The sequence below is a fragment of the Acanthisitta chloris genome, unplaced genomic scaffold (assembly GCF_000695815.1).
Source record: "Acanthisitta chloris isolate BGI_N310 unplaced genomic scaffold, ASM69581v1 scaffold35349, whole genome shotgun sequence".
Classification (NCBI taxonomy): domain Eukaryota; kingdom Metazoa; phylum Chordata; class Aves; order Passeriformes; family Acanthisittidae; genus Acanthisitta; species Acanthisitta chloris.
Genome location: NW_008690387.1, coordinates 62,013 through 88,328, shown reverse-complemented (window position 1 = coordinate 88,328; position 26,316 = coordinate 62,013). Strand labels below are relative to the sequence as shown.

The following is a 26,316-nucleotide window of genomic DNA, read 5'->3' as shown; positions in this document are numbered from 1 at the left end:
AGCAGAGCTGCCCTTTATATGTTGGTGCTCACCAGCATCAGTGTTTGCCCAGCTCAGGTGATTCTCACCATAAAAATCTTACTGCTGATTCCCCTCCATCCCCCCCACGTTGCTGGAGAATTGCCCAGATATCTGCTGTTTGCATACTCCAGAAAGACACAGGAAGAACCTCTCCTAGTTAGTCAATAAACCCCCTGCAATTACCATTAATTGCTCCTGCGATGCAGAGATAATCTGGCGGCCGAGAGCAGCACTAGGTTGGGATGTTCACTGGCCCAGCCCCAGCTGGATGGGGACCTGGCAGGAGTCAGCCCCGGGGTGAGCCCCTGACCCCGGGCAGAGCATCCCTGCAGTACCACCCTGGGCACTGCCTGTGTCCCCAGCCAGGGATGGCACCCGGCCGTGCCCCATGCCCTGCCCAGCTCTGCCATGCGTCACCCCCACACCACCCTTGTTTGAACTGCCGGGAGATTCGTGAGCAGGATGCAGGGCGTGGGGAGTGGGAACAGCCTGCAGCCGGGGGCTGCCAGGTGCCATCAGATAGTGGTGGGGGGCCCAGCCCCCGTGCCCCGGCCCAGCCCCCGTGCCCTGTCTTGACGCAGGACTTCGTCACTCTGTCCCTCCAGGAGGAAGGGGCAGGTCCTGCAGCAGCAGCAGACCCCACTGCCTCTGCCCCACAGAGGGCACATGCAGCCCTGGCCTTGGGGAAGTTGCTGCTGGTGTGGAGCTGCCAGGCACTCCTCCCAGCCCCCTCCAAAACCTATGGATGAGGCCACTGGGAACTACCCAGGAGTAGCTACCCGCAGAGAATCTAGCTCCAGAGCCAAGTCCTGCTTCCCCCAACAAGGAGGGTTTACTTCTGGCTGTCAGGCTCAAGCCAAGGCCCCCAGGGGTCTCCCACAGGATCAAATCTGTGGCAGCATTTGCTGAGACACAGCCTGTGAACGCTGCTACACCCACACAGAGCAGTTTCACACCAGCGTGCAGAGGCAGGTCTGTTTTTCGCCCCAGGGAGGGAGGAGGATCAGACCCATCTCCACCTACAGCCAGGATACAGCTGTTGCTGCTTGCTAGGCACTCTCCAGGATCAAAGGAGTAAAGCCTTCTCCTGTCCAAACACAGCTGCTGCCTACTATCAGTTCTAACAGAAACAATCTTCCAGAGATGAACTGCCCTAACTAATAGACAAACACAGCAACCCCTCAGAAAAACAGGACTCCACCCTTGACTTATGAAAAGCTGTGAAAAACTCCCCTAAAGGAGCCTGAGATTCTTCCACTAGTCCTCAAGTCAGATAAGGGATGTCCCAGCTCTCTGCCTGGCTGGCTCAGCCAGGCTTGTTTGGATGCAACACAGCAAGTTTCCACAAGCCCCTGGCTATCCCGGGCTGGGGAAGAGGCATGCGCTGTCCCAAGGAGATGCAGCTTCAAGTCTCAGCCTGAGCACCAGTAAACTCGATGCAGCTGTGCCAGAGACTCAGCAGAGCTTGCTAAACTTTGGCATACATGCTGTGGGGAACATGGATGAAAACCTCCGGAGGCTTGGACTCGCCGAGCTGGCTCTACCAGAGGATAAAGGAGCTGTGCTGTTTGAATAGTAAACCCTTAAAATGCCCCCAGCAGCTTTACCCCTGCTAGGCATTGTCATTCAGCTCCTGGCTTCATCCGAGCCTGCAAGAGCTGGAAAATGGTCAAGTGTGCAGTAGTAGAGCCCAAGGCTTCAGTGGCACCTCTGTGCTCCAAATACAGCACAGCAGCCATTGCCAGTTTGTTCTCTGATTGTTCAAGTCTTTTCAAGTCTAAGAGCACAGAGGAGCTGTGATTCTCTGTTTCTTCATGCTTCTAGCCTGGAGAAAAGGTGGCTCAGAGAGGACCTTCTCATTCTCTACAACTTAAACCTGAAAGGAGGCTTCAAGCAGGTGGGGGTCAGTCTCTTCTCCCAGGGAACAAGCAACAGAATGAAAAAAAAAGGTCTCAAATTGCACCATAGGAGGTTTAGATTGGATATTAGGGGAAATTTCTTCAATGTAAGGGTGGTCAGGCATCAGATCAGGCTGCTCAATGAGTGGTGGAATCTCCTTTCCTGAAGATGTTTAGAAAATGACTGACTTGGCACTTAGTCCTATGGTTTAGTTGACAAGGTGGTGTTTGGTCAAAGGCTGAACTTGATTTTGGAGAGCTTTTCCAAACTTAAGGATTCTATGCATCTGATGCTGAGACAAAGCCAGAAATGCAGCCTCAGCTCTAGGGATGAGGGTCCTCCTCCCAGCTGGAAGAACAACCAACACACGAAGGGAAGCAAGACCTGAGAGAGCGAATGACTCCACAGCTCCACTAACCACCACCTGACCCACACTCGCTCACAACCTTTCTAAAAGCCACACAAACTTCCCAGCCCCTCTCCAGCTCTCAGACTCACAGGCAAGTGAGAGCTCTTACTCAAAGCATCTCAGAAAGGCCCTGTCCAGTCCCTCCCCATCCTTCCCAGAATGCCCAGCTGCTTGGCTGGTTACTGCCCCCTTCTCAGCTAACCAAGAGACCCAAAATTCATCTGCTCACTCAAGCCAGGCTGCTTGCAGCTCCCTTGAGTGGAGCTAAGCAGCAGGGTGCATGTACTGCTGAGCCACAGAGCAGCTCTGATCCCCAAAAGCTGTCTCCTGACACAGACTGTGGAGAGCCTAACCAGCTCTCCTTTGCCAGGACCTGAACAGCCTCTGAACACGGACAATTAATTTATAATCCAGTAGCTGTGCCATAGTAGGTGGTAAGAAAACAGCATCACACAGATACTGGGCACATACTCTTTTATTCTGGGGATAAAAATTGCTTATACATTTGGCAGCAACTATTTTCATAAAAGACTTTTATAAAAAATGTAAAAATAAGCAAATATTTTCCATTATTAATATAGGAAAATGCTGCTGTGTGAATGGTTACTCTACAACTTACGAGATAAAATACCACCTTAAGGAGATATTATCTTTACAAGTAGTTAAAAAAAAACCAAAACAAAACAAAAGAGAAAGGCAGAGGGCCATCATATTACCAGGCCAGGCACGGAACTGGCTTCATTCCACAGAAAGCACTCATCTTGTAAAAGGTAGCCACATATATAAAAAGGCACTTGGTTATTTGGGGCTAACAAGGAAAAGCCCTTTGTTTCTTTAGCATTGTTGTAGCAACACTTCATTATTTGCAGTGAATTGTGTACCTTGACAGACCTCCAGGAGGCTGCAGGCTCCTGCCTGGAGATCTGAGTCAGCTGCAGCTGAACTTCACGGGACACGCTGCAGCGAGCGTGCCGGGGAACGCGGTGTGCGCTGCAAAGAGCAGGAACTTCAGAATGAAAAACTTCAGCCCAAAACAACGGCCTCGGGAACCAGCTCCTCCTGAGGCCCTGCCTTCATGTACCATTGAGTTGGATTGGAAAAAAAACAAACAAGCAACTTTTACTCTTGATTAGAATGGAAAGAAACATCAGAGACAATACTGTACATGGTAGGATGTTGCATGGCCACTGCTCGGAGGGGAGTGGCCTTCAGTCCTTTGGCAGCAGCCGACGACAGCCCCAGTCTCTTTGGAACACATGTCTGCAGGGTTCCCCTGAAGAGGTAGGAGCAAACCATTCCCACAAATGTTCACTTCGGCTGCTGACTGGTTCGGAGCCCTTCAGAGAAGTGTTACCCTTGCAGACAAAGCAGAAAGAGCAGCTGTTTGTCCAAGGTCAGCGACAGTTGGCTTCCGTAACTCCAAAACTACCCAGGGAGCTGCAGTATGAATGGCACTACTGTCCCACAGAGCACACGGGGCACCTCAGCTGGGAAATCTTGACACAGGCTGAAGCTGAGAGTAGAGGACAGCCCCAAATCTGTGAACCAAACTGCATGAGGCAATGGTTTCTGAGCTATTTGGTCTGCTGCAGAAGCCCAGCTCCTGGCTTCAGGCACACTGCCACTCCTGCTGCTGCTGGAAGCCTGCTTGGGAGTCAGTGCTGCAGCCTCCGTGTTGGGAGGGGAAGACAAGGCAGCTCTGTCCCAGGGCTGGAGCGAAAGGGGCACTTTTCAAAGGGCTGGATGTCATTGCTGGTGCAGAAGGACACACACTGCAAACATGTAATGACATCATCAACACCTGTTAATAATACCATAAAGAGGCAGCATATGGTATCTGGAGGAAAGGACACACAGCCACCCTTGGATGGAGGGGAGGGGACTACTGTGCAAGAACGCTGGGAGCTTGTGTTACCAGTTTTTGAAACACTTAGGCTCATCCCAAGAGCTTCCCAAAAGGCCTGTATCAGTTGCAGGGCATCTCTTCCAGCATGGGAGCCCATGAAGGCAGTCATGGACACACCTGGCAGGACAGGGGCACAGGGAGGGTAGTGTGTCAAAACAGTCAGGCATGTCTCAGGGAAGACATACAACACTGGAGAGATGCACCTACAGGCCACCACGGGGGGAAGACCAGTTCAGACCAGCGTTTTGGGGAGGGGAAATAACAAAACAAACAACCTAAAAGACTATATGTATACATAATCTCATAATACCTGTGGGGCAGGCAGTGAGAATGCTAAGGGGTGTTAGTGGGTCTGTATAAGACAAAGACTCTTGAAGAGGAAAGGGTGAAGCTGCGTGACAGAAGGTGTCACTTGACCTGCAGGTGTCTGGGGAAGTCTGGCTCACTTGCTGAGCAAGGGCAGCCAAGGGAAGGAGGGGTCTAGGAATGTGGGTGCAGCTCTGAGCTGTGTCAAGACAAGGCAACTTGAACTCGAGGAGAACTAGTAGAAGGTGCTTCAGAGAGAGGTTACGTGGGTAACAGAAGAAGTAACAAAATAAGGATACAAAGCTGGTTTTGGCTAAATTTCTGGAGAAACGACCACGAGATGCATTAAGCTGAAGAGCTGTCTCCCCAAAGAAACGGTGGAACATATTTAAAAGCAGACTGGAGGATCCAGTGCAGACAGCAGTCACATCCAAGGTGCGAGGGAGATGGTTAGAAGTGACCCAGCTGGTCTTCTCCATTACCAGCTTCTACAGTTCTCTGTTTAGCATAAAAGCATACAAGCCTACAGCGACCACAGTCCCTCCAACAAAAGAACATCCTGGGCTCATTAAGACTCTTGGATACTAAAAATGGTTCTTCATTTCCGTCCTGGAAGACCTTCATGAGTTCTGGAGTCCGCTTTGACCAGGCTTCACCTTGGCCAGCCTTCAGGCATACACCTGCATGTTGTTCCGCTGCTGCTCTGTCATGTGAGCGGCCGCTGGCCCACGCTGGTTGTTACCAGGACTGGTTGCCACATCAGACCAGTCAGAGGCTGAGTGTGGGGAAGAGCTTGACCACTGGTCCGGAGATTCGGGTGACGGAGTCAGGTACGGGTGCTCCCCTTGTAAGTGCCGGTTGTGGCTAGGAGTCCGTTCTGTGGCCGAGGAGTAGCAGCTGTGCTGTGAGGGAGGCGTGGGGTACTTCCCCATCGAGCTCTGGAACTGGTGGTAGGCTGGGAGGACCGTCTGAGCCACCTGCCCATCCTGCTGAGGGATGGCAGCCATGGAGAACGAGGCGCTGGGCAGCTGGGCTAGGTCTGGGATCTGGTACATGGAGCTAAGAGGACCAGCCATGTTCTGAGCGCAGTTTGACTGGGTCTGCTGTGGCAGTGCTTGCTGGTTTATGCCACCCTTGGGAACCAGCTGGAAAGTCATGATGGGGGGCAAAGACTCCCTGGACACTCCCATGTGCTTCGTGTCTGCTTGAACCAAGCCGCTCTGCTGAGAAACGCCAGGGTGGGAATGCATCACCTGGGGCACCATGCCAAACATCTCGTTGTACTGGGACTCGTTCACCTCCATGCGGTTCATCCACTCGGTGGAGACGTTGCCTGGCCGCAGCCTGCCGAGCCCGCTGTTAGGAGGGGTGGTTCTGTGCTGTGAAAGCAGCTGGCTGACAGATGGGAGCACCGTGCTGGATCCACGTCCCAAGGGCTGCATCTCGTGGAGGTTGGAGAAGGACATGGTGTGTGCAGCCTGCACCGACGGGGCAGTCAGCAGTGAGCTGGGTGACGAGTGTAGCACCCCTGGCGACGGCATCACGGGAGACGATGTCGGTTCGGATGCAAAAGCATGGGGTGATTCGAGGGAATCCACTGGTGACAGGGTCACTGAGCTCTCCGAAAACTGCCCTTTGCCCTCGCTGAGGGACTTCTTCCTTCTCCTCTTTGCATCTTTGGTGAGGTTCGTGGGCATGATGCCTTTGGCATTCGGTTTTCGAGACTTCTTGCTGAGCGAAGCGTGTTTCAGGTTGAGGAAGGACCTGTTGGGGCCACAGATGACTGGGGAGAGGGCAGAGTTCAGCATGGCACCAGGGTGCCCAGCAGGGCTGTGTGCCACGTTGTACTCGTTGAGAAGCTGCACGATGTCGTGGTGCATTCGATCCTGGGCCACGTCTCGGGGCAGGCGGTCCATGTGGTCCGTGATGTCTCGATTGGCAAAGTGGTCCAGCAAGATTTTTGCTGCTTCAAAACTGCCTTCCCGAGCAGCGAGGAAGAGTGGAGTCTCTTCCTGAAAACACAGAGAGTAAACGTTTTAGCGGCTTCACTGTGGGGGGAACTGACTTACACCTTGTGGTGTGGAAACCTATGTAATGCAGCGCTGCAATAATTTTCTCCAAGAACAACCCACTCTGAGAGGTGCCCACTGAAAAAGGCAGATTACAGATGTTTTCATACACAGCAGTGGAGCACAGGCTAACTATACCACCAGGAAGGGCATTCTTCCCTCCTTGGAGAAACTATGAAAGCACCTGGTGCCTTTCTCCCATTTCTCCTCAAATTGTGGGAGGGAAAGGTACAAAGGCAAACTAGTCCTGTAAGGAACTGCAGCTTGTTGGCAACTCTAACACCCACTAATAATCCAAAAAAGAAATCTTAGGCAGAGGAAAGAAATCAAGCACTAAGACACAGAAAAAACTAACTGAAGCTACAGGACATCTGCACAGTGCAAACTGTCTCTCAAACAGGGGGGCTTCTCCACCATATCCACCCTGCAGTGAGACCCTGGAAATGTGACAGGACATGACTGCTGCTGTGCTGCCAGAAGATCTTTCTCTCTGCTAACTGGAATCTAGCTGTCTGACTCCTGCAGCACTTCACCTGGTGCTCCCACACACCATTGACTGTATTGCATTTCTTCCCTGCAGATAAAGCAGGACAGCATTGATGCACTGGACTTGGCCAAACAAGGAAAATAACTGCTCTCCTGTATCAGAAATCCTACAAGACATCCAGCACTTGTGGAAAGTTCCAGTCACAGTCTGGGTTTGGAAGACCTGCACTGAGCACCCAGTTTAGAAAATCTGAACTTAGCTCACTACCAACACCCAAGAGATGCGTTGAGTTAGGAAGCACAGGCTTGCTGAGCACCCTCCCTCTGTACCTTGTTATCCTGCATGTCTCTGTTGGCTCCATTTTTCAGCAGCACTAGTGTTGCTTCCACGTTGTTGACAGCAGCAGCCCAGTGAAGAGCAGATTTACCTGCAGGGAAACCCAACAAGTTCAGTAACAAACCAAGGAGCTATTTTTCTATTTTCTAAAGCACCGAAATGGACAGAGCACATTGAGGGAAGCACTGCAGTGCAGCCTGCAGCACATGAGTATGTGCTGAAGTCACATCTACACTTTGGAAATCACCATGTGACATGTTACAGGGATGCAAGGGGACTTCCAGCACTTGCTCTGGGATTTATGTTTTATCTTTTAAATAACCTATCCACAGAGTCATGTTAGCAGTTCAGAAAATCCCTGCACATCCAATCCCATATTTCTTTTGCTTCTCTTCCTGGATTGTCTAACCAAGCCAATATGCAGCAGCCTGCAGCCTCTAATTGCTGTGAGGACTTTGCAGGACAGCCCAGTGTGTGATTTAGCTGCAGAATTCATGAGCAGCCCACGCTCTGGGAGGGCAGAAGCCCACCCCTCCCTGCTCACACCATGACAAATCTTGCCCAGCCTGGTATGTCACGTTCACATTACCGTGGTCATCTACAGCGTTCACATCAGCCTGGCAATTAATGAGCTCAGCCACCATTCCTTCCACAGCTAGACGTGCTGCCAGGATCAGTGGGGTCGTTCCATCATTCATCCTGGCATCCAAGTCTGTCACTCTGTTACGGATCAGGATCTGGACAATAGCGGAAGACAGAATTTTTCAGCATCACTACAGATTGAAACTGAGGATTTGGCAGAATCTCAAGAGAAACTATATAATGACAAAGCAGCCTGAGCACTGGGATCCAGAAAATAGGTGACAGAGGCAAAGAGACTAAACCAACACATGCTGGATGGCTCATGGATGCTGACTGCGTCAAGCTATGAATACCCAAGGAAACTGAATGTAAAACTTTTGCCTGGCCATCACAGGCATGAGAACAAGGCTGTGAGTGAACAGAGTGCAGCTTGAGCAGGGTTATATAATTACAGAGCACAGGGTTCTTCAGCTGGCATACCTGGAAGACACCCTGGGCATCAGCAGCCACAGCAGCATGGAGAGGTGTCCGTCCCATGTTGTCCCGTGCATTAGCATCTGCACCAGCATCCAACAAGCGTTTTGCAGCATCTGCTCTCGAGTAACGGGCAGCTAAGTGCAGGGCCATCTCCCCAGTGCGGTCTGTTTGGGCCTGCAGGTTGGCACCTTGATAGATCAAATCTGTTATTATGTTTGCTGAGGAATCTTCCCCATCCTCATCATCCTCGCTGATATCGGAGCCGCCCGCACGCAGAGATGCCAACATAAGTGGAGTACATCCATCTGCAACAGAAGAGAGGATGATATAGTAACCTGGTAGTGCAGCAAAGGCAAGGAAATCTCACAGATCTCTCCCCTTGAGCAACCACAGCTACAGACAATCCCTCCAGCTGCTCTACCTGAGACCTGTTCTCTTAATGCCCAACAGAGTTAGGGAGTTGTTTTCTTTCCGTACCTTCTGCAAACCCAACAGAACTCAGATATTTCTCAAATTAGTCAGATCATTCTAAACCAAAAAATCTTTGCTGCCAAAGTGGAAAACTTCTGCAAAATGTAAAGGCTATCTAAATTCTAAGAGAGAAGGGTGGGCTATAAAAATCAAAGGTGTCATATGACTAAGTATAACTTCTAATGTAGATGTTCTAATCACATACCTGAGGAGAAGAAACAACTGCCAGAACGTTATTGAGCCACCGATTACTGGTGTCATTTTTCAAATATTAACCTGAAGTGAAATGCAGACAAAAGCCTTCGTATCTATTACACATCAGGGTCACCATGAGAAGGACCCTGAAGCTGTGACAGTCAAGCACTCAAAGCTAACAAATGCCCCAGGATGGCTGCCTGAGCCAACCTCATCTTACTTTTAATAACTTCCATGACCAGAGCCCTTAGCAAACTGATCAAGTACACTCTGTGTGTTCCCAGAAGTACACTACATAGGAAGGGATCATGGAACAGGATTCAATCCAGCACTATCACTGGTGTACCAGTAGCATTCCATGCAAACAAACGCCCTGTTCTTGTACCAGTAGCATTCCATGCAAACAAATGCTCTGTTCCGTCGCACCCCTCCAACACAGCAGGGACTGCCTGCAGGTACAAATCACTGGAGCTCTCACAGTCTGAGTGCTTTGGAATACACTGGGCTTGCATCTCTCTGCAAGTCTCCAGTGACGGGCTCACCGTGATGGGACTCTTCCAAACCTCTCATTTAACTCAGCTCCCTTGGATGAACCTTCCTTTCTCTCTGCTGATCAGAGTGCATGGTGCAGGAAGACCAGCTCATGCTGCTGATTTTTCATCCTTGTTAATATTCCCCTTGATGCAGTGTGATCATCTCCCCATATTTTCAGCAACCCATCAAATGCCAGGTGTTTCAGTTTCAGCAGACTCTGCATGTTACATGATGTTAGCTTCCTAAAACCAAAGACTTCAACTGTAGACACTGACACTTGCTTACTGATTTTACTGCTTTACTCCACACATATCAGGGGCATCTGGAAAGTAAGAGGGACTGAGATGGCAGCAGGAGTGAACCACTCTGAGCTAAGTGTCCCATTGGAGCTCCGCAAAGGTGAACACAAATTTTGCTTCTCTGGTGTGGCTCACTAGTAGAAATTTGAGACAATCTTTCATCAACTACCTGATTTATCCCATGGACAAGCAGGGGACAGACAACAGCTTCCCTGCCTGCATGGCTCTCAATCTACAGTGTTGCACGGAGTGTGGAAGCCCTGCAGAGAGTCATACAGCAGAACAGGGATTCCATGCCCATAAACAAAGCAATGATCTCCTACTGGAAGTAATATACAGAGCTGTAATGCCCTGCTCCCATTTCTCAACTTCTGATCACTAAGTTGTCCTGACTCTCTACTTTAGGGTAGCTCCAAAACTTTCTAGAAATGTACGGTTCCACCACAAGGCAGAGCATGGAGCAGGGGCAGAGGCCAGGCTGAGGCCTCCAGCAGCATGCACACTCCTCCTAGTGGCTCAGCACCACAGGACACACAGCCTTCCACCCAGCTCCTTTCTCAGGATTTGTTGGACGGCAGCAAAGCGTTGACGTATGGGCCTGGGTTAGGTTCCAAGATCCAGTCCTGTCTATAGACCCTCTCGCCCGCTCTCCAAGGCTATACCTCCTTTTTGTGCTTCTCCCTCCCACTGCTGGCTCTGCTCCCTTGTCCCAAATGAATACTTCTCAGTATTCCAGTCAGGCTGTGGTCTCCTCCGTTCTGCCACAACACAAAGAGCAGAGAGACAGAGCACAGAAAGGAGCTTTCCTTTTCTCCAGCATCACAGCCCTGGGAAAAACCACTCTCAGGACAGGTCTTGCTTGCTCACTCACTGTAGTTGTCCTGGACGATCATGCCTAGCTGCTCTGTGGGGACACAGCTATAGTATGCATTAAATCCTTGGAAGAATTAGCTGCCACCCTCCACAAAGTCTCTCAGGTACATGCAGCCCTTTTCAGAGCTTTGCAAGTTGGCCACACACGGTTAGTTTTATGAGGCTAGTAAAAGCACAGCTAGACCATCACAATTAAGTGCTTGATGGACCACTAGAAAAAAACAAAAAGCTGTGGACACAATGTCTTTTTTCCTCCTTCCAGCTTGTTCTCTGAAAGAGCTGGAAAAGAACCCAAAAGGATCCAGCTGGAGGCAGACACCCAGCATGGAAAATTCCAGTCTGAACCACTGAAGTTTTAGCAACTGAAAAAGAGGGGCATATAATAGGGACAGTTCATCAATTTTAATTATAGGTGGTGTTACCAGTTATGCCTATAATTGCATTACCCTGGTTACACACTCACAATAACTCCAGTGAAAAGAATGTCCTTACTGCTCTGGGGCACACAGAGAAGGAACAGCATGGGGAGACAAAGGTAGCAGCAGCACTTTATAAAAACTCTTCTGTTTGCTGTCTTTCACTACGACAGCCTCTGAGTAAATGCAAAACCTGGAGTGAGATGGTAAAATTAGGAGTTCACCAGACAGGTACATCTGAAGGTCTCATTCAGGCATAATATACTGAAAGCTGGGGATGTAAGGAACCCGTGGGTAAAATCTCTAGGCAATACTTCTGTAGGACACTGGACCTCTTGGATTCCCCCAAACTCAAGACTGCAGAAGGTGCTGGGTTAAGAGAGGCAGCAAGTTAAATCAAGGTGTTTCAATTTGCATCCTCTCTCTAGAAAAGATCTCTATTGTTTCACCTGCCACCTGGACCTGTGGCCAGGATCTAACTCACCCAGCTTCACATGGCTCCAGCCCAGACACCTACACCCAAGTCAGCCTCTACACCCCCTGTAATTAGGGGTAGCAAACCATTACTGGGGTGTGAACCATCCAGTCTTCTTGAGACAGAGGGGAACTGCCCCACCGAAGGGCCCATTTCTTTCCTCTGCCTGCAAAGATGAAGGTGGCCAGGGCAGACAAACAGCTACATTAACTGTGAGGAATCCTACCCCTCCTACACTTCTCAGACTTCTTAAACAATTTCTCCCCCGACAGCTGCTTGCTTCTAATGCCACAGAGGAACATAGCTTAGAGCAGCTTGCTGCAAGCTTCACAATTGCTTCTGAGTGTCAGGAAAACAACTCACAGGTCAGTATTATTTCATTGCTGTTGTTGGACAAAGCTTCGGGTGAACGTGAAAATAAGCAGTGTGAAGCCTTAAGAACATGATTGCCTGCACTTGGAAAGCTTTTACCCTGCCACACAACTAGAAGTTTCAATAGGGGAAATAAAGAAAAGCTTAAATTTGGCAGAAACTGATGGTTTATGTTCTCACACTCGTTACACAGAAATCCCTCCTTCCCTGTGCTTTGCATTTAGGAGAGCTAACGGGTCAATGAGCAGAAAAGACAATAGAAGGGAACTGAGAGAATGAGTCCAGCCATCCTTACATTGCATGGAAATATTCCCACAAAACTCAATAAAAAGCAATTGCAGCAATTTCATCAGAATCACCTCTCTGCATATGAACAAGAGCCATGCTTGCAGCTCTTCCAACCAGGATAAAGCTCTTAGTCAACTGGCTCCACTTGGAACCCAGGGATTAGTTATTGCCAGATGACCCATTTTACCAGGTTACACAGCCTTAGTGCTACATTAATAAAGAGCAGCAGAGCATTCTTAGTGCATCTAGTAATTTGGGAGTGAAAGTCTGTGCACGCATGTGTGTGTTAAAGAAATCTCCTTCAAAGTTCACAGTTGTGTTACAAATTCAACAACTCATCATAAGCTGAGGATATAAACCAGCTACTAAAAAATTGATGACTGAGCTTGCTGCATTGCTGCTCTGCTCCAGGACAGATGCCTCACACACTACTATTTGGGTTATACTGTTGGTCAGAAGTCATCTTACTCAGGAGATAAGAGACATAAAAATTGTTAAGTTAGTCCTTAGCAAAGTCTGGCATTAATGTCTGGAGTGATCCATCTGGAGAAGCTGGAAGTTATTTCCAGCACAATTATGCATTCCAAATTTGTGCCAGAATAGCATTCCAACAATATTGTTTGGGCATGCATTGTTGTAGAGGAGATTCTATAGCTGTAGGTCCTACAGGTGTTTGCTAAGTGAACCCTTTTTCTCCTGGTTACATAATATTCCATGGGCTACAGACCATGATCTAATCTCTCCATCTTTCTTTTCTGGAATGCACACAAGCTTTCCTTGAGTACCACAAAAATTTCTGCTGGTGCTCCTGTGTACTCCATGTAATTTTTAATGTTATCAGTCACAGCCATTGGAGGCAGGGAGGGGAACTTGATGTCTGGCTGGCAGAACACACAGACACTCAGAGTACTGACCTGGCCCTCTGACATTGACATCCAGAACATCCACTTCTTGATCTGCTTGAGGAGGTGTAAGGGCAAGTGATGTGCTCCCACAGACATCTGCTGCCTCCAGGTGCTGCTGTGTCCACTGGCGCTGATCTATCTGCTCATCACCTTCTGGGAGCAAGGCCTGGTCCTCAGCCTGAGCATGGGAAATAAGCACTTGCTTCAAAATACTCATCAAATGGCCAAAGACACTGAACATTCTTAGGGTTTTCTTAGTTTTGATTGGGTTTCTTGGGGTTTGGGTGGGTTTTTTTGTCATGTTTTGGTTTTGTTTGTTTGTTTTGTCGTTGTTGTTTTAGAGGTTTTGTTTTGTTTTGTTTTAAACTAATGACAGTCTCTAACTCAGCATTCTCAGATTTCACCCTCCCACCATATGTTATCAGGCCTGACCTGCCAGACATTACATTAATCTTGTTCCTTTTGCTGCAGCAGGGCCTGGGCAGAGAGGGGACAGTGGCACACAAGGTACCTACTTTCCCCACCAGCATGTGGTGGCAGTGTTAACCTGAGGATTTGCTCCTCAGATACCATTAGTTGTATATTACAAATCCCTAAGCAAAGGGAGGTGTGAGCAAGGGGCACACTCTGAAAGTTAATGCAGATGTTTTTCTTACTAGCAATTTCAGTTTCAGGTGATATTCAAGTCTTAGATCTCCTTACCTTAGCTCTCTTTGGCTGAGGTCCACCATCACCTGCCCAGTGTTCAGGAGGTCCAGAATCAGCTAGGTTACCCTCTGGTATCTGGACTGCCAGATTTCTAGCAAACAAGGAGAACACATCACTTTGCAGGCTGAGCAGGTGCTACTCCTGCTGCTTACACTACCCTGCAGAGACCAAGGGTGGGGTGCTTGCAAGATTGGTAGCTTGCAAACAGAGGGACCAAGAAATTAGAAATCTGAGGCAACCAACAGTGGCATTAAATGCATTTAAAACTGCCAAGTTGGTTAATTCAGTGGAAAAGCAAAACTGTGTAAATAGGATTCCTCTTTGGAAACTTTCCATTTTTTGAGTCACATCTTTAAAGCACTGAGCTAGAGGTATTAAAAGTTTGTTGTCACCTATCAACCCGTCTGACCTATTCCAGGAGGAAATTAGGCAAACAGTACTCATCTGCTGAACTAAACAGAGTGTCAGAAAGCCAAAATAACCAAGAGTTCAGATTCCTTACTGGTATTTTATACATTACAGTTAATTTAAGTTCTTCTGTCCAAAACAGATGTATTAAAATTTAGAGAAATAACCTCAGAATTTCTAGCTTAAATAGCAGCTCTCTCTATGGAGCTACATGCCTTTAATGAAAGATTTATACACCACATTCTCAAAGTCCTCTAACACACTAACAGACAGAATATCAGGGGCCTAAATGCAAACTTACTTGAGTCCAACAGCATCTTCCCCAACTGGCTCTCTGCGTTTATGGTTACTAGGATCCCTGCGCAGAATAAATCCCTCTGGGAGCCACAGAGAACCATGTTTGCGCTTACGCTTTGCCATCATCACACCGAAGAGAAGGATTAAGAGGATGATCAAAGCTGCCACAGCAAGTAGGTAAAGCAACTGGGTCTTTGGTGGTAACAAGGGTTCACCTAAAATTTCCAGTTAAAATACAATGAGATTAACAAAGTGGAGACAATAGACTTTCTTTTCTTACCCACAGTCTTCCCCAGAGAGTGTATTGTCTCTATACAGAGTTTAGACTCTGCAGCAACTGTTTTAAGAATGTATGCAGCATATGACTGCTGAACTGAAGATCTTGCTCCTTCCTTGAGAGTCCTGCTGGCTGCAGGCAGCCACCCTGAGTCAATGTACAGAGAGCTGATCCAAATAAAGACACGAGCACGACCCAAGTAGGAATAGTGATAATACCAATCTAGTAGGAGGTTGCAGCCAAACCATAGACTGAGGGAGAGGAGCAGAAATCAAAGGGAATTATATATTATATTGCCAGAGGAAAAAACATCTGGTGGACTAGACTCTCTAATGGCACCTTTTTCACTGAATTCGTGGCTCAGAGCACACGAATGGTTTTTAGTACAGAGATCACCACTGCAGTGCATGGCACACTGCTGCTGCACACGAGAGACTGCTGTTTATACAAATATTGAAATGACTAAGCTACAAATGAAATGCTCTGCCTTACTAAACACATGTTCCCTTGGAGCATATTGCACATACACACTCCCATAACTAGGGATGAACAAGTTAGCTCCCAGAAACTATAGTGAACAATGAGACATAGTAAAATGCTGATCAATAATCTGAGCAAGTATTTTGCAAGCCCAGGTGTGATGACTGCCTCCCTCCATAAGCAATTGTTCCTCTGCAGTTACTCACTTTGGACAGACACGAAAGGATAGGGCAACATTCCCTTGATGGCCTGAGCAGCTAAGAGAGCTGCAGCAGCTTCTGTGTTGTGAAAGCATTGCTCCGAATCCTCTGCACACTGACGGTTGTCAATCTCCAGGAACACCCTGGTGCTGCAGAGACACAGTAAGAGGGCACAGAAGTCAGCAAAAGAAACTTTTGCCAAAGCACTAGGTTAAAATACAGCCTTCTCTGTTCATCTTTCTACCCCAAGACTGAATTGGGCAGTTGCAATAGCTTTACATTTCCTTATTTAAAGAACAGACTACAGCCCTAGAAAGTCCAGAATGCCCCACACACCTACAGGCAAGAGCTACCAGCATAAGGCCAGGGGAACACAAAGGCATCCACTCACCCAATGACCTCTTGCTCCAGTTCTCTGTGCTTGCGAATGACCACAAGTGACCGACGGCTCCGCGCTGCCGATTTCTCCCCATAGTATGGGAATACCATGGGGTTTCCCTGGGAGTCGAGCTTAATTCTCAGGTTGGTGTGCAGGAGTGTCCCCAAAGTGCGCAGGAAGCTGCGCACATCCTCCAGCAGCTCGTCAGGGGGCATCAAGACCACGATGATTAGGGTCCCTTCTGCCAGCTTCTCAGCTTTGTCACCAGCACAGTCCAGACCGTCCCAGCCACACTCCTCACTGTTACAGCCCTGGTCACAGCGACCATCTGCGTAGTGATCTGCACAGTACTTGTCATACCTAGAACAGTGAGAGGGTTACAGGCAGCATGTAAGACAGACACACTCTGAGCAGTACATCTGCAGTATGGGGGCCAAGGTCTTACACTTTGTCATCATTTGAGGTAAAATAGCACTCATAAGCAGGATATAAGGAGAAGAAATATAACCCCAGGATAAGTTTGCAACCTGGCAGGGTGAAAGTAGGAAGCACAGAACACTGCAATAACATGTGGTTGGTTCAGTTCTGGTATCAGTGGAAGAGAACTGCTTATTCTGTTTGCTAAGATAAAGCTCCAGCACCTCCTGTCTCACCACGGAAGAATCATCGCGGCAAAGCTGTAGCATTTATCACAAATAACTGAAGAGAAAGAAGTGCCATGACAAACCAGGTAGAAACACAATTCAGAGGTAGCAAACACAGCTGGGATGAAAATACAGGTGTTACTGGTATGGAGTGAAACTCAGGATAGGAGGCAATACTATTAAAATGTAGTACAAGGAGAAATGCCTCTTATTGACACTTCCAGGGAAAGCAGAGCACATCCATCAAGCAGGTTAACACATTACCATTGTTCAGGTTATCGACTTAGTGCATAGCATACGAATTCCAAACCCAGACAAAAAGTACACAAAGCAGCAGAAACTCCTTGATGCCAAGTTTTCAGCCAGGACCAGCAACAGAAACAATGGAAGAGATGGGAGCAGCAGGCAGGGAGTGTACCAGCTATTGAGAGTGCTAGCAGGAGCTGTTAGTGACACAGAGAAACCATTCTCAGGATGGAGACTTACTTGCATGTTCTGCTATTTTGCTGACACTCAAAGTTGTCAAACAGGCACTCGGGTGTGTTGCAGAACTCGTCACACTGTCCATTGAAAAGCATCCAGCAGCGCAATGAGGAGGAACAGTTGGCCCAAGGATCTTCCATTGTCAGGGAGCAGTCGCCTCCGTCCCACTGGCATGCATGAGTGTTACAGTCTTCATCACAATAGCCATCTCTGGCTTTTTCTGCACAGTGGGAATCCAAACATCCTCGGGGCTCTGGGCTGAAAGTTACAGGCTGTTCACACTGGCTGCCCTGGGTGTGAACAGGGCACTGACAATAATAGTAAGGAGGCTGAGAATGAGGGTGGCAGCTCCCACCATTCTGGCAGGGGGCACTGGCACAACCCGTGTTTGTCTGGCATTCCTCTCCCACAGACAGCTTGGGGCAGTAGCAGCGAGGACCAGAAGATGTCTGGATGCACTGCTCACCCTTCTTGCATTTCACTTGTCCACAAGTACTGTGGCTGCTGAACTCACATTTAGCTCCAGAATAACCCTATGGGGGAAGAAAAAAGGCAAACCAATCAGTCTCACAAACTTATTCTTCACTGCTCTGAGGGCTGGAGGCAAGGTGTCACGTGCAAATCCCTTCTCTCCTGTAATTCCACCAGTGAAACTAGTGAGACTGTAGCCAGAGAACCCTACAGCTGAGGCAGGCAATCCAGTTTCAGGATACAGTGCTTACCGGAGGACACTGGCAGATGAACCCATCTGGCATATTGCTGGCAACAGCACAGGTACCACCATTCTGACAAGGCTTCCGTGGACACACATCTATTACACTCTCACAGTGACGACCTGAGACAGACACAGGGAAAAAGAGCAGAGAAATGTGTGTGCACATCAAAAAAGGGAAAAAGAGCAGAGAAATGTGTGTGTGCACATCAAAATGCCATCACAAAGCAAAACACTCCCATGGAGAGCCAGCGAGCCAAACACTCCTGTGAGACTTTCCCCTCTGAAGAGGTATGGAACATCTCTTCAGGTAACACATGCTCTCAAAGGAGCTGCCCATGTAGTGGTAGAGGAAGGCACAACCCCAGAACCCACAGTGTATCTGGAGACAGCTGACCTTGTCTGCCTTCTGAAGAGTGCATGCAACACAGCATGAAGACAGAATTTGCTACTGTCACCCCCAAGTCAGCCAGACACAGAGGCTGAAAGTGCTGTACCAAATCAGTTTGGTGGTTCCTAAGACTTATTTACTTTTTGGAAGATGCTGAATGAGTCCAAAGGCAAATTGCACTCTAACACAAATGAAGAACCCTCAGGACCAGATGCAACATGACTGAAGAGGAGAAGCAAGTGGAGTCTCATACTTTACCAGCCAGACAGATGTTTTACTGCACTGCCTAGCTTTGCAGCAGCTCCCGGAGTAAAACTCTGACACCAGACTTTGAAAAGATCAGGATGACCTAAGTATTACTTGGATCCCCTAAGAAAACATTAACAGAAGGTCTCCAGACGTGCAGCCAAGACTGCTTACAGACAGGAGCAGACAGGGCAGGATGGCCCACAGAGTCCTGGCATCCTATCAGTCACAGACCACAGCAAAGCCGCCCCATCCCCTCCCAGGCAGAAGGGTCAATGTGGAATGCACAGAGGACAGACAGCTAGAGAAGGAAGCATCTCTCTGTGCCTAAGATTTCCAGACAGATTTCATGTCTGAGACAGAGCAGCTCTCTCTCCTCATCCGACAGAGCAGCAGGTCTGCACTCCTCACACCATGAGTTCCAGCAACCCTTCCATGAGATCCAGAAGCAACACAAGGCATAATTCATAAAAGAAATCTTCTCAGACAGGCTTAAATCTAAACCTATCTGCTGGCCTGCACCAATGTCCCACCAGCTAGCCTGGCTCAACTTCCCTCATACACCACACTCTTCTAGGAGCTTCTTTCGTCAGTCTAAGTAATGCATTCAGAAACTACTACATGAATTTTTCAAATGTGTGTCTTTGTGATTTCTTTATGTCTGAAACTCACAAATCTAGTGGAAAAATCAGAGCATCTTTAAATTTTAAGGAAAAAAAGACTAAAAACTACTGGTAAAGCATGCAGAGGTCAATAGTAAGAAGGGAAAGTGAAAGGTTTTAATGGAGGAAAACTGAATACATAAGAAGTTAAACTGACATGGCAACCGGAAAGCTGAAAGTTAAGACACATCTGGAGACTATTAGACCAAACTTATGCCCAGTGGGAGGCAGAAAGCAGAATAGCAGCAATACTAACAAAGAAGAGACCCAGAGAGAGTGAGACACAAGTTTGCACAGTGTGAAATTCTTCCAGAGTTGTGATTCAAAGTTGAATTGTGGAAGGATCACTAAGCTAGGAATGTAAAGCCTGTCTATGCAGAGAGTATTCCATCCTGACCACATTGTCAATGTAAAGAAGGATGGGAGCCAGGAGCAGAAAAGGAGGCCAAGAGCTAATTATGGATACCATGACACTGATTTATAGAGAAAATGCATATGCTGCTTTGCAAAAGAAAAAGCCATGGAGAAACTGACACATGAACAGTTACACTTCCAATACTAGAAATGTGAAATTATGAAGGAGAGAAAAGTGCCACAGGAAAAGAAAATCCTGGCAGCCAAGTGTCTCAGGAGATTCCTTTGTCTGAGACAGCTCTGAAAGCCAAATTTCTTAGAAGGTCTAAAAGAAAGATTGGTTTAAAAACTGAGACACGCTGTAGGGGAAGAATCAGACATTGTAAAGGGAAGTGACTAGATAACACAACTGGCAGAAAGGGAAAGAATTGCCATTTTTTAAGACACTACCGTGAAACTGGAAACACATTTAGGACTACTCACCAGTAAAAGCACTACGACAGACACATGTATAATCATTTATCAGCTGGACACAGTCCAGGCTTCCACGAGGGTTGCAGGGATTAGAGAGGCATTCGTTGATATCTCCCTCACATCTCTCCCCTGCAAAGCCCTGGAGACACAGGCAGCTGTAGCTGCCGATCTGGTCGATGCACTGCCCCCCGTTGAAGCAGCGAGGCACTCCCGAGTCTGAAATGCAGTCATCGATGTTCTCCTCACAGAAACGGCCTGTCAAAGCAGGAGAGAGTGACAATTTGAGGGTACAGTGCCATGGCCTCCCTTCCTACACTGTTTTAAGACCATGTCACACACAGTCCCTGAAATGAACAGGTAGAGATGCCAGCTTAATGCAACCCATACCCCATGCAGACAGACAGCCTCAGATCAGGCCTAGGCAGCATGTGTTTTACATCTAGCCTGTCCTCAATGGTAGGCCATACTGGTATTTAGCTGCTTTCATACTTGACTTAAATTAAGGGCGTAATTCAAAACACAAACCCAAAGCAAACCCCCAAAGGATGCACTTGATTTAGCCCATGAGCCCTGTGCCGTCCTTGAAAGGCTCCGAGCTGCCACCAGTCACTTAGCTTCAGGCAACCCTGAAACTGGGCAAAGAGAGTTTGTAGCAACAGCATTAAAACAAGCAACAACAAACTCACAGAAAAGCAACTGTGATAAAACACTGATTCCTGCAGTTTGGCTTCTACCTACAGTAAACCCTCACCACTGGCTAGGAAAGCCAGATTCTTCCCTTCTCTACAGGGTTCCTTTCCAAAGGACAAGGTCTGGTGCTGGTTCTGCCTTCACTGCACAGTATAACACATACAAGGGGACAGAGAAGGTAAGCTGAGCAAGTAGTTTTGTCTGTTAATACTGTTGATTCAACCAGAGCAAACAAATTCACCTACAAATGGAGGATGCTTATACTGGCATCAGTAAAGTATTAAGTTCAGATTGGGTCAGGGACGAAAGCTGAGTTTTATTATCATAAGTAATTGTATCAATCTTCTCTAATTCCTTTCATTTAACAAAAAAAATTTGCCACATCCAAAAAGTACTTACTCTCAGCAAATTAAGACTGAAGGATTAAAGCAGTACACTCAGAACCTCTTGGAGGAGAGTGTGGGATTTAGTACAACACAATCTCTGGCAGTGCAGAAACTGGTACATAAAAACACACTTGGATGGAGAGGAGTAAGAAAAAATCCTTTTTTTTTTAAATTGGAGGACCAAATTAAGAACAATACATGAAGAATTGCTAACACAATGATTTACAATTAAATAAACACTTCTCCAGACTGAGGACATGTGCTGACAGCCACACCAAAGTGAGTGATGGTAATATGTATGAGCAGAAGGCAAATGCATGACATTATTTTATAATTTACTTAAATTTACTTTATGAACCAAGAATTAAGTTCTGACACACATCTGAAGATTTTGCTATGTTGACACACTTCAGAAAGAAATACTTCAGAGGAATGTAAATTTTTCAACTAGCTTGAGAAATAAACTTTAAAAACAAGGTGAAATGAGAAAGCATTTGCTGATGGGATAAAATGTGCAACCCTGAATACTTTCAGAGGTAGAAGTCAGGTCATTAGGTCAGCTATAACAGGGAAATGGAAGGTTAGGTTTCAAGAAACACCACATTAACCAGGCTGTAGAGTCATACTTAGTGAAAACCACCAATATAGAACTGTGGACTACTTTTTTTTTTTTTTTTTTTTGGTAAAGGAGCTTTTAATATAAGAGCTCAAATTTACTGAAATAGTTTAAGGTAGCCTAGAGGCACTGAACAACTTCTGCACAAAAGACTCCAGGATAGAGGACAATGCAGGGCAAAAATTTAAACAAGTAAAGGACATTGGAAATTATGCAAGAATTAAGCAGGTTTCAGACATATTTCATAGCATCTTAGCCAAAAAGAAACCTTGGATTTACTATATTGAAACAGAGAGAGTTGGGAGAGACCTTAACAGTAATCTTGAACGTCCCCATTGCCTAAGATGGATCATACATTCCCAAAGGACACTGCCACAATCTATTCCTTTAAAAGAAAAAAAATGGGGAAAAAAGGCAGCATTTATTTTTAAAGAGAAAATATGTATCTCAAGGGATTCAGTGTACTTTGGGAACATTCTTCACAGAACATAATGCATTCCCTTTAGACTGTGTGTCATGAAACCAGTAGTCAGAAAGGAAATTTCACTCTTGTAACATTCACTTAATGGTTGAGCTTCATACCCCGAGTTCCTGGTGGACAGGAGCACTTGAAATGATTGACGAGGTCGATACATGTTCCTCCGTTCTGGCAGGGCTGAAACTGGCACTCATCCACTTCATATTCGCAGTTGACACCTTGGTATCCAGCCACACACTGCCAGTATAGAAATAAGTGTGAATAATCTCCTAACAGATACATTCGTAGACATCTGAGAAAGGCTAATACAGACAAAAGGAGCCCTCAACGGCACAGATTAGCACTGCCTTTGTAGCTATACAACTGCAAGTGATTTCAAGGGCTGCACAGCCAGCCAGCTTAAGCACACAACTTGACCATGTGACTACTCACAGCACACTGCGTCTTTGAATTAGAGTGGCTGGATTGCTGAAAACAGAGCGATCAAATCCTGACACCTTTTAGCTCTGAGACTGGCTTAGCAGTTTTGACTTAAGGTTTACATAAAACTCATCCTTTCCCTCTGGGCACGAGCTCCCGAGGTGTTCTACCACACTGAAAAGCTTAGGAAGGTTGATGGACCATAATATCATACCCTGCACTGCTCTCTGCATCAGCTGTAGGAAACAGAAAGCAGTGGAAGGCATTTCCCACCCTGAGAGGCAAGGGATACTTTGCCCATCCAACAGGGAGAATACAGCATTCCTTTAAAGCATTTTACATATATTTTAATACAAACCACACCTCGGGAAAAAAGTCTTTCCAGATAAAAACTCCATCCCCAATGAGGCAGAGTTCAAATGCCCATCAAGCACAGCTCCTTACAACTACACCTCTTAATTCAGTCTGAAAAACTCAGGAGCAGTGTTTCTGCTACAGCCAAATTCCTTCCAGGTGCAGGTTGCTTTTATCCTCTATTTGAACCTATTCTACCCCTTGCATGTGTTTCTGATTCCTTCTGATTCCTGTGCATTATGATAACTCTAACCATTTAGACCTCTTCCCACTAAAGCACCATGCATTACCTCACACTGGTATCCACCCAGGTGATCCCGGCAGGTAGCTCCGTTCTGGCAGGGGCTGGAGTCACACTCATCCAGCTGCACCTCGCAGTAACTGCCTGTGTAACCCACCTGGCACTGACAGTGGTGTGTGTTTCCAACATTGAGGCAATGACCAGAGTGCTGGCACAACTGGTCCACTGAGACTCCTGAAACAAATAAAGTGAGCAAACACATGAAACACTCGCCGCCAGTGCTGGTAGCTCAGCCAGAAATTAATACAGACATAACAAATTGAAAAGTTGAAACTTAAAGACTGAAGAGTTACTCTTTAAATTACAGTGGGTCAAAACCACAACTGGCTTCCAAATTAAGGCACTGCTCCATGCCCTTTGGATCATCACCATTAACACCAGCATGAAGCATTTTAAGGCTGCATTATTTTATCACTGGCTAGTGAAGACACATCTGAAGTACAACTGCTGCTGTACTAAGGTTCAATGTTTGTACCTAAAATGTCTGCCAAAGGTATGGGAGCTTGACACCCTTCTCCTTTTACACTGAATCTGCTTGTTGGCATCTCCTGGACTGAAAACGGCCTGGCACTGTCCACCTGCCTGGGCTAAAAACCATGTTCCAGGATGGAATTCACTTAAATCCCAAATCTTTTACATGTACATCATCTGAAGAAGAAAAGTACAACTTTGAGGGGCCATGGTATAACCTGTATAGCTAAATAGTGCACTAATAGCCAGCAAAAATACCTACACAGATCGTGAGTTACAAGATGCCTTTCTTGTACAAGGACAACGTTCTCAAACCTGGCCTGCCTGGGATTTAGCAGAAAGACAAACAGCTGATGGATTTTCCATGTGAAAACAGTATTACTGACACTCTCATAAAATACTTAATTCTCCTTTTCTAAGATTTTTATGGTAGAAGCTATCTCTTTATGGCAGGGATGGTCAGGAAAGCCTTGACTCCCACCTACAACCTTGCAGAAAGTATTTTACTTTAGAAGTGACCATGATCAATCAGAGGCAAAGCTCTCTGGGTTTTCCAACACATGCTGTGTCCACAGGTGTGGGGGCAAAAGAGGCACAGATTACTGATGCAAGGGGAAATGTTTTCAGTTAAAGCACAGAGGATGCTTTTTTACCTCTTTGTGAAGCTGCCACTTGACATGAGACATTGGGCACATCGCAGTAAGCACCTGTCCAACCAGATGGACAGACACATCGAGTTTGGGCTAGAGTCTGGACACATGTGCCTTTATTCTTACAGGGAGACTTGCTGCACAGATCCATAAGTGACTGAGGAGAAAAAAACAACACATGACATATGGCAGGTGCAGTAGGAAACACTACTCAGAGAACAAGTTCAAGATGCAAAGAAAGGAAGCTCTGCAATACTGGTTCCATGTGGCACTGGAAAGAATGGCACAGTACCTCCCAAGTCTAAGCCAGGTGCTTCACTAACAGTCTCACATGTCTAGGAAAGTGCAAATGTACAGAAGAGCAAGCCCCAGATGGCAGCATTATTTCAAGAGTAAGCTGATCCTCACACCTTACTGTGAAGGTGGATCTTTGGCTGGCTGGGTTTGAGAAAATTCAGTTTTATCTCAGACTAGGCTTCCAGTTCCACATTAGCATGAGGCTTCTGGCTACCAACAGTAACAGGTGCCCCTTCTTCTCCCAAAGTCCCCCCATCTTCACTGCTTTTTAAGAACAACAGACTTGTTCCACACTATGATCTTTGTTTTTCCTTTTTATCATTAGCTTACCATACCTGCTTGTGCCCCCATTTCCTCTAGCATGGTCTCTCTAAGTTCTTCTGTCTTCTGGGACTCAACTGAAACCCCACAACAGTTTTATGAACTGATGGTGGGCTAAAGTATACTGCTTTTCTTGATTCCTTATGCAAAAAACAGTTTCCAAATGAAGAGTCCAAAACTCAGTAAACCATCATGTGAAAGTGGACTGAAGACCCAAAATAACTCTGTCTGATGTAATATAAACCAGCCACTAACCATAATTTCCTTTTTGAGCCCTTTGTCTTCAAAGTAATACAGTTATTTGATTGACTTCAGGCTGACTTGAGGGAAGGGTGAGGGTTTTTTTTAAGCCAGTAGTACTGAAATTTGGCTGCAAAATGCAATTCCAATTGCAGAAAGTTCTGCTTTTCAGATGCAAACTGTCTCCTCACAAAGATTAAAGTAAAAAAATCTGTGCTTTCACAGGCAACCCAAAAGAAACTTGGAATTAAGTTTTATCACATGTAGTTGAGCGTGAAGAAGAAAAAACACAGAGCCTCTTGCTTCTGCATTTGTAATGAGTAGCTGACTGTTTTACATGCAAATTCTAAAACTTATGAATCATTGTCTGATTTTGTGCTGCTTATTTAGCTTTGCTAATTAGGTCACGCCAGTTTACCACTAAGACAAAAAGTACAGTGTAGCTGTAATCTATAAATCTCTCCACTACAGCTTTGAGTAGTACTTATAAATTTAGAAAGTTCAGATTCTTTGCATAAAATGAGCAATACATTATGAACAAGCTTCTCTGCACATAAAGCAGACTTTCTGAGAATCCACAACACTTCATCTGGGGACAGGAACATTGATCCTTTTCTCAAGTAAAAACAAAGCAAACATAACAGAAGAGGAACTACTGAACTTCACAGTGCTTCATGATCACGCTCAATGCTAATTCTCCCAATGAGGTTTAAGTGGTGTGCCTGGAATGCATAATTAGGGTAGCAGAGGGGTTGCTTTTTTATATCACTTCATTACTTTGCATTCACTTCCTCCATTAGCAGTACCTAGAAGCAGACCTGACAATTTAATGTCTAGCAATATACTGCCACAAAAGCACCACCCCCACTGCCACTAAAATGCCTCTTTACAGCACCCACTGCTTTGCAATGACATGTTGGCATGAAAGAGAGTGGCAAAAGTCTTACAAAATTGTAGTGTTTTCAGAAGTTTAAGAAATTCACTGATTTTTTTTTTGTGTAAATGGCAGCACTCAAGACTGCTGGTGAAGGAAGCCAATATAGTGTTTACTGTTCCA

At 46.5% G+C, this 26,316-nt stretch overlaps 1 protein-coding gene across 1 annotated transcript in view; it reads right to left on the bottom strand.

The window, feature by feature from the left end:
• Nucleotides 1-2,788: 2,788 nt before the first annotated feature.
• The window catches only part of NOTCH2 (notch 2), a 76,161-nt gene continuing 52,633 nt past the window's right edge, over nt 2,789-26,316 (bottom strand). Inside the window, exons 18-32 of the mRNA XM_009081788.1 lie at nt 24,405-24,558; nt 23,270-23,454; nt 22,310-22,442; nt 20,045-20,290; nt 17,919-18,031; nt 17,200-17,729; nt 16,082-16,429; nt 15,697-15,839; nt 14,738-14,948; nt 14,023-14,119; nt 13,330-13,498; nt 8,496-8,797; nt 8,023-8,170; nt 7,427-7,524; nt 2,789-6,553 (exon numbers count right to left, since the gene is read on the bottom strand). Coding sequence (XP_009080036.1) covers nt 5,210-6,553; nt 7,427-7,524; nt 8,023-8,170; nt 8,496-8,797; nt 13,330-13,498; nt 14,023-14,119; nt 14,738-14,948; nt 15,697-15,839; nt 16,082-16,429; nt 17,200-17,729; nt 17,919-18,031; nt 20,045-20,290; nt 22,310-22,442; nt 23,270-23,454; nt 24,405-24,558 — 4,221 coding nt within the window. The 3' untranslated portion in view covers nt 2,789-5,209. The remainder of the gene's footprint in view (nt 6,554-7,426; nt 7,525-8,022; nt 8,171-8,495; nt 8,798-13,329; nt 13,499-14,022; nt 14,120-14,737; nt 14,949-15,696; nt 15,840-16,081; nt 16,430-17,199; nt 17,730-17,918; nt 18,032-20,044; nt 20,291-22,309; nt 22,443-23,269; nt 23,455-24,404; nt 24,559-26,316) is intronic.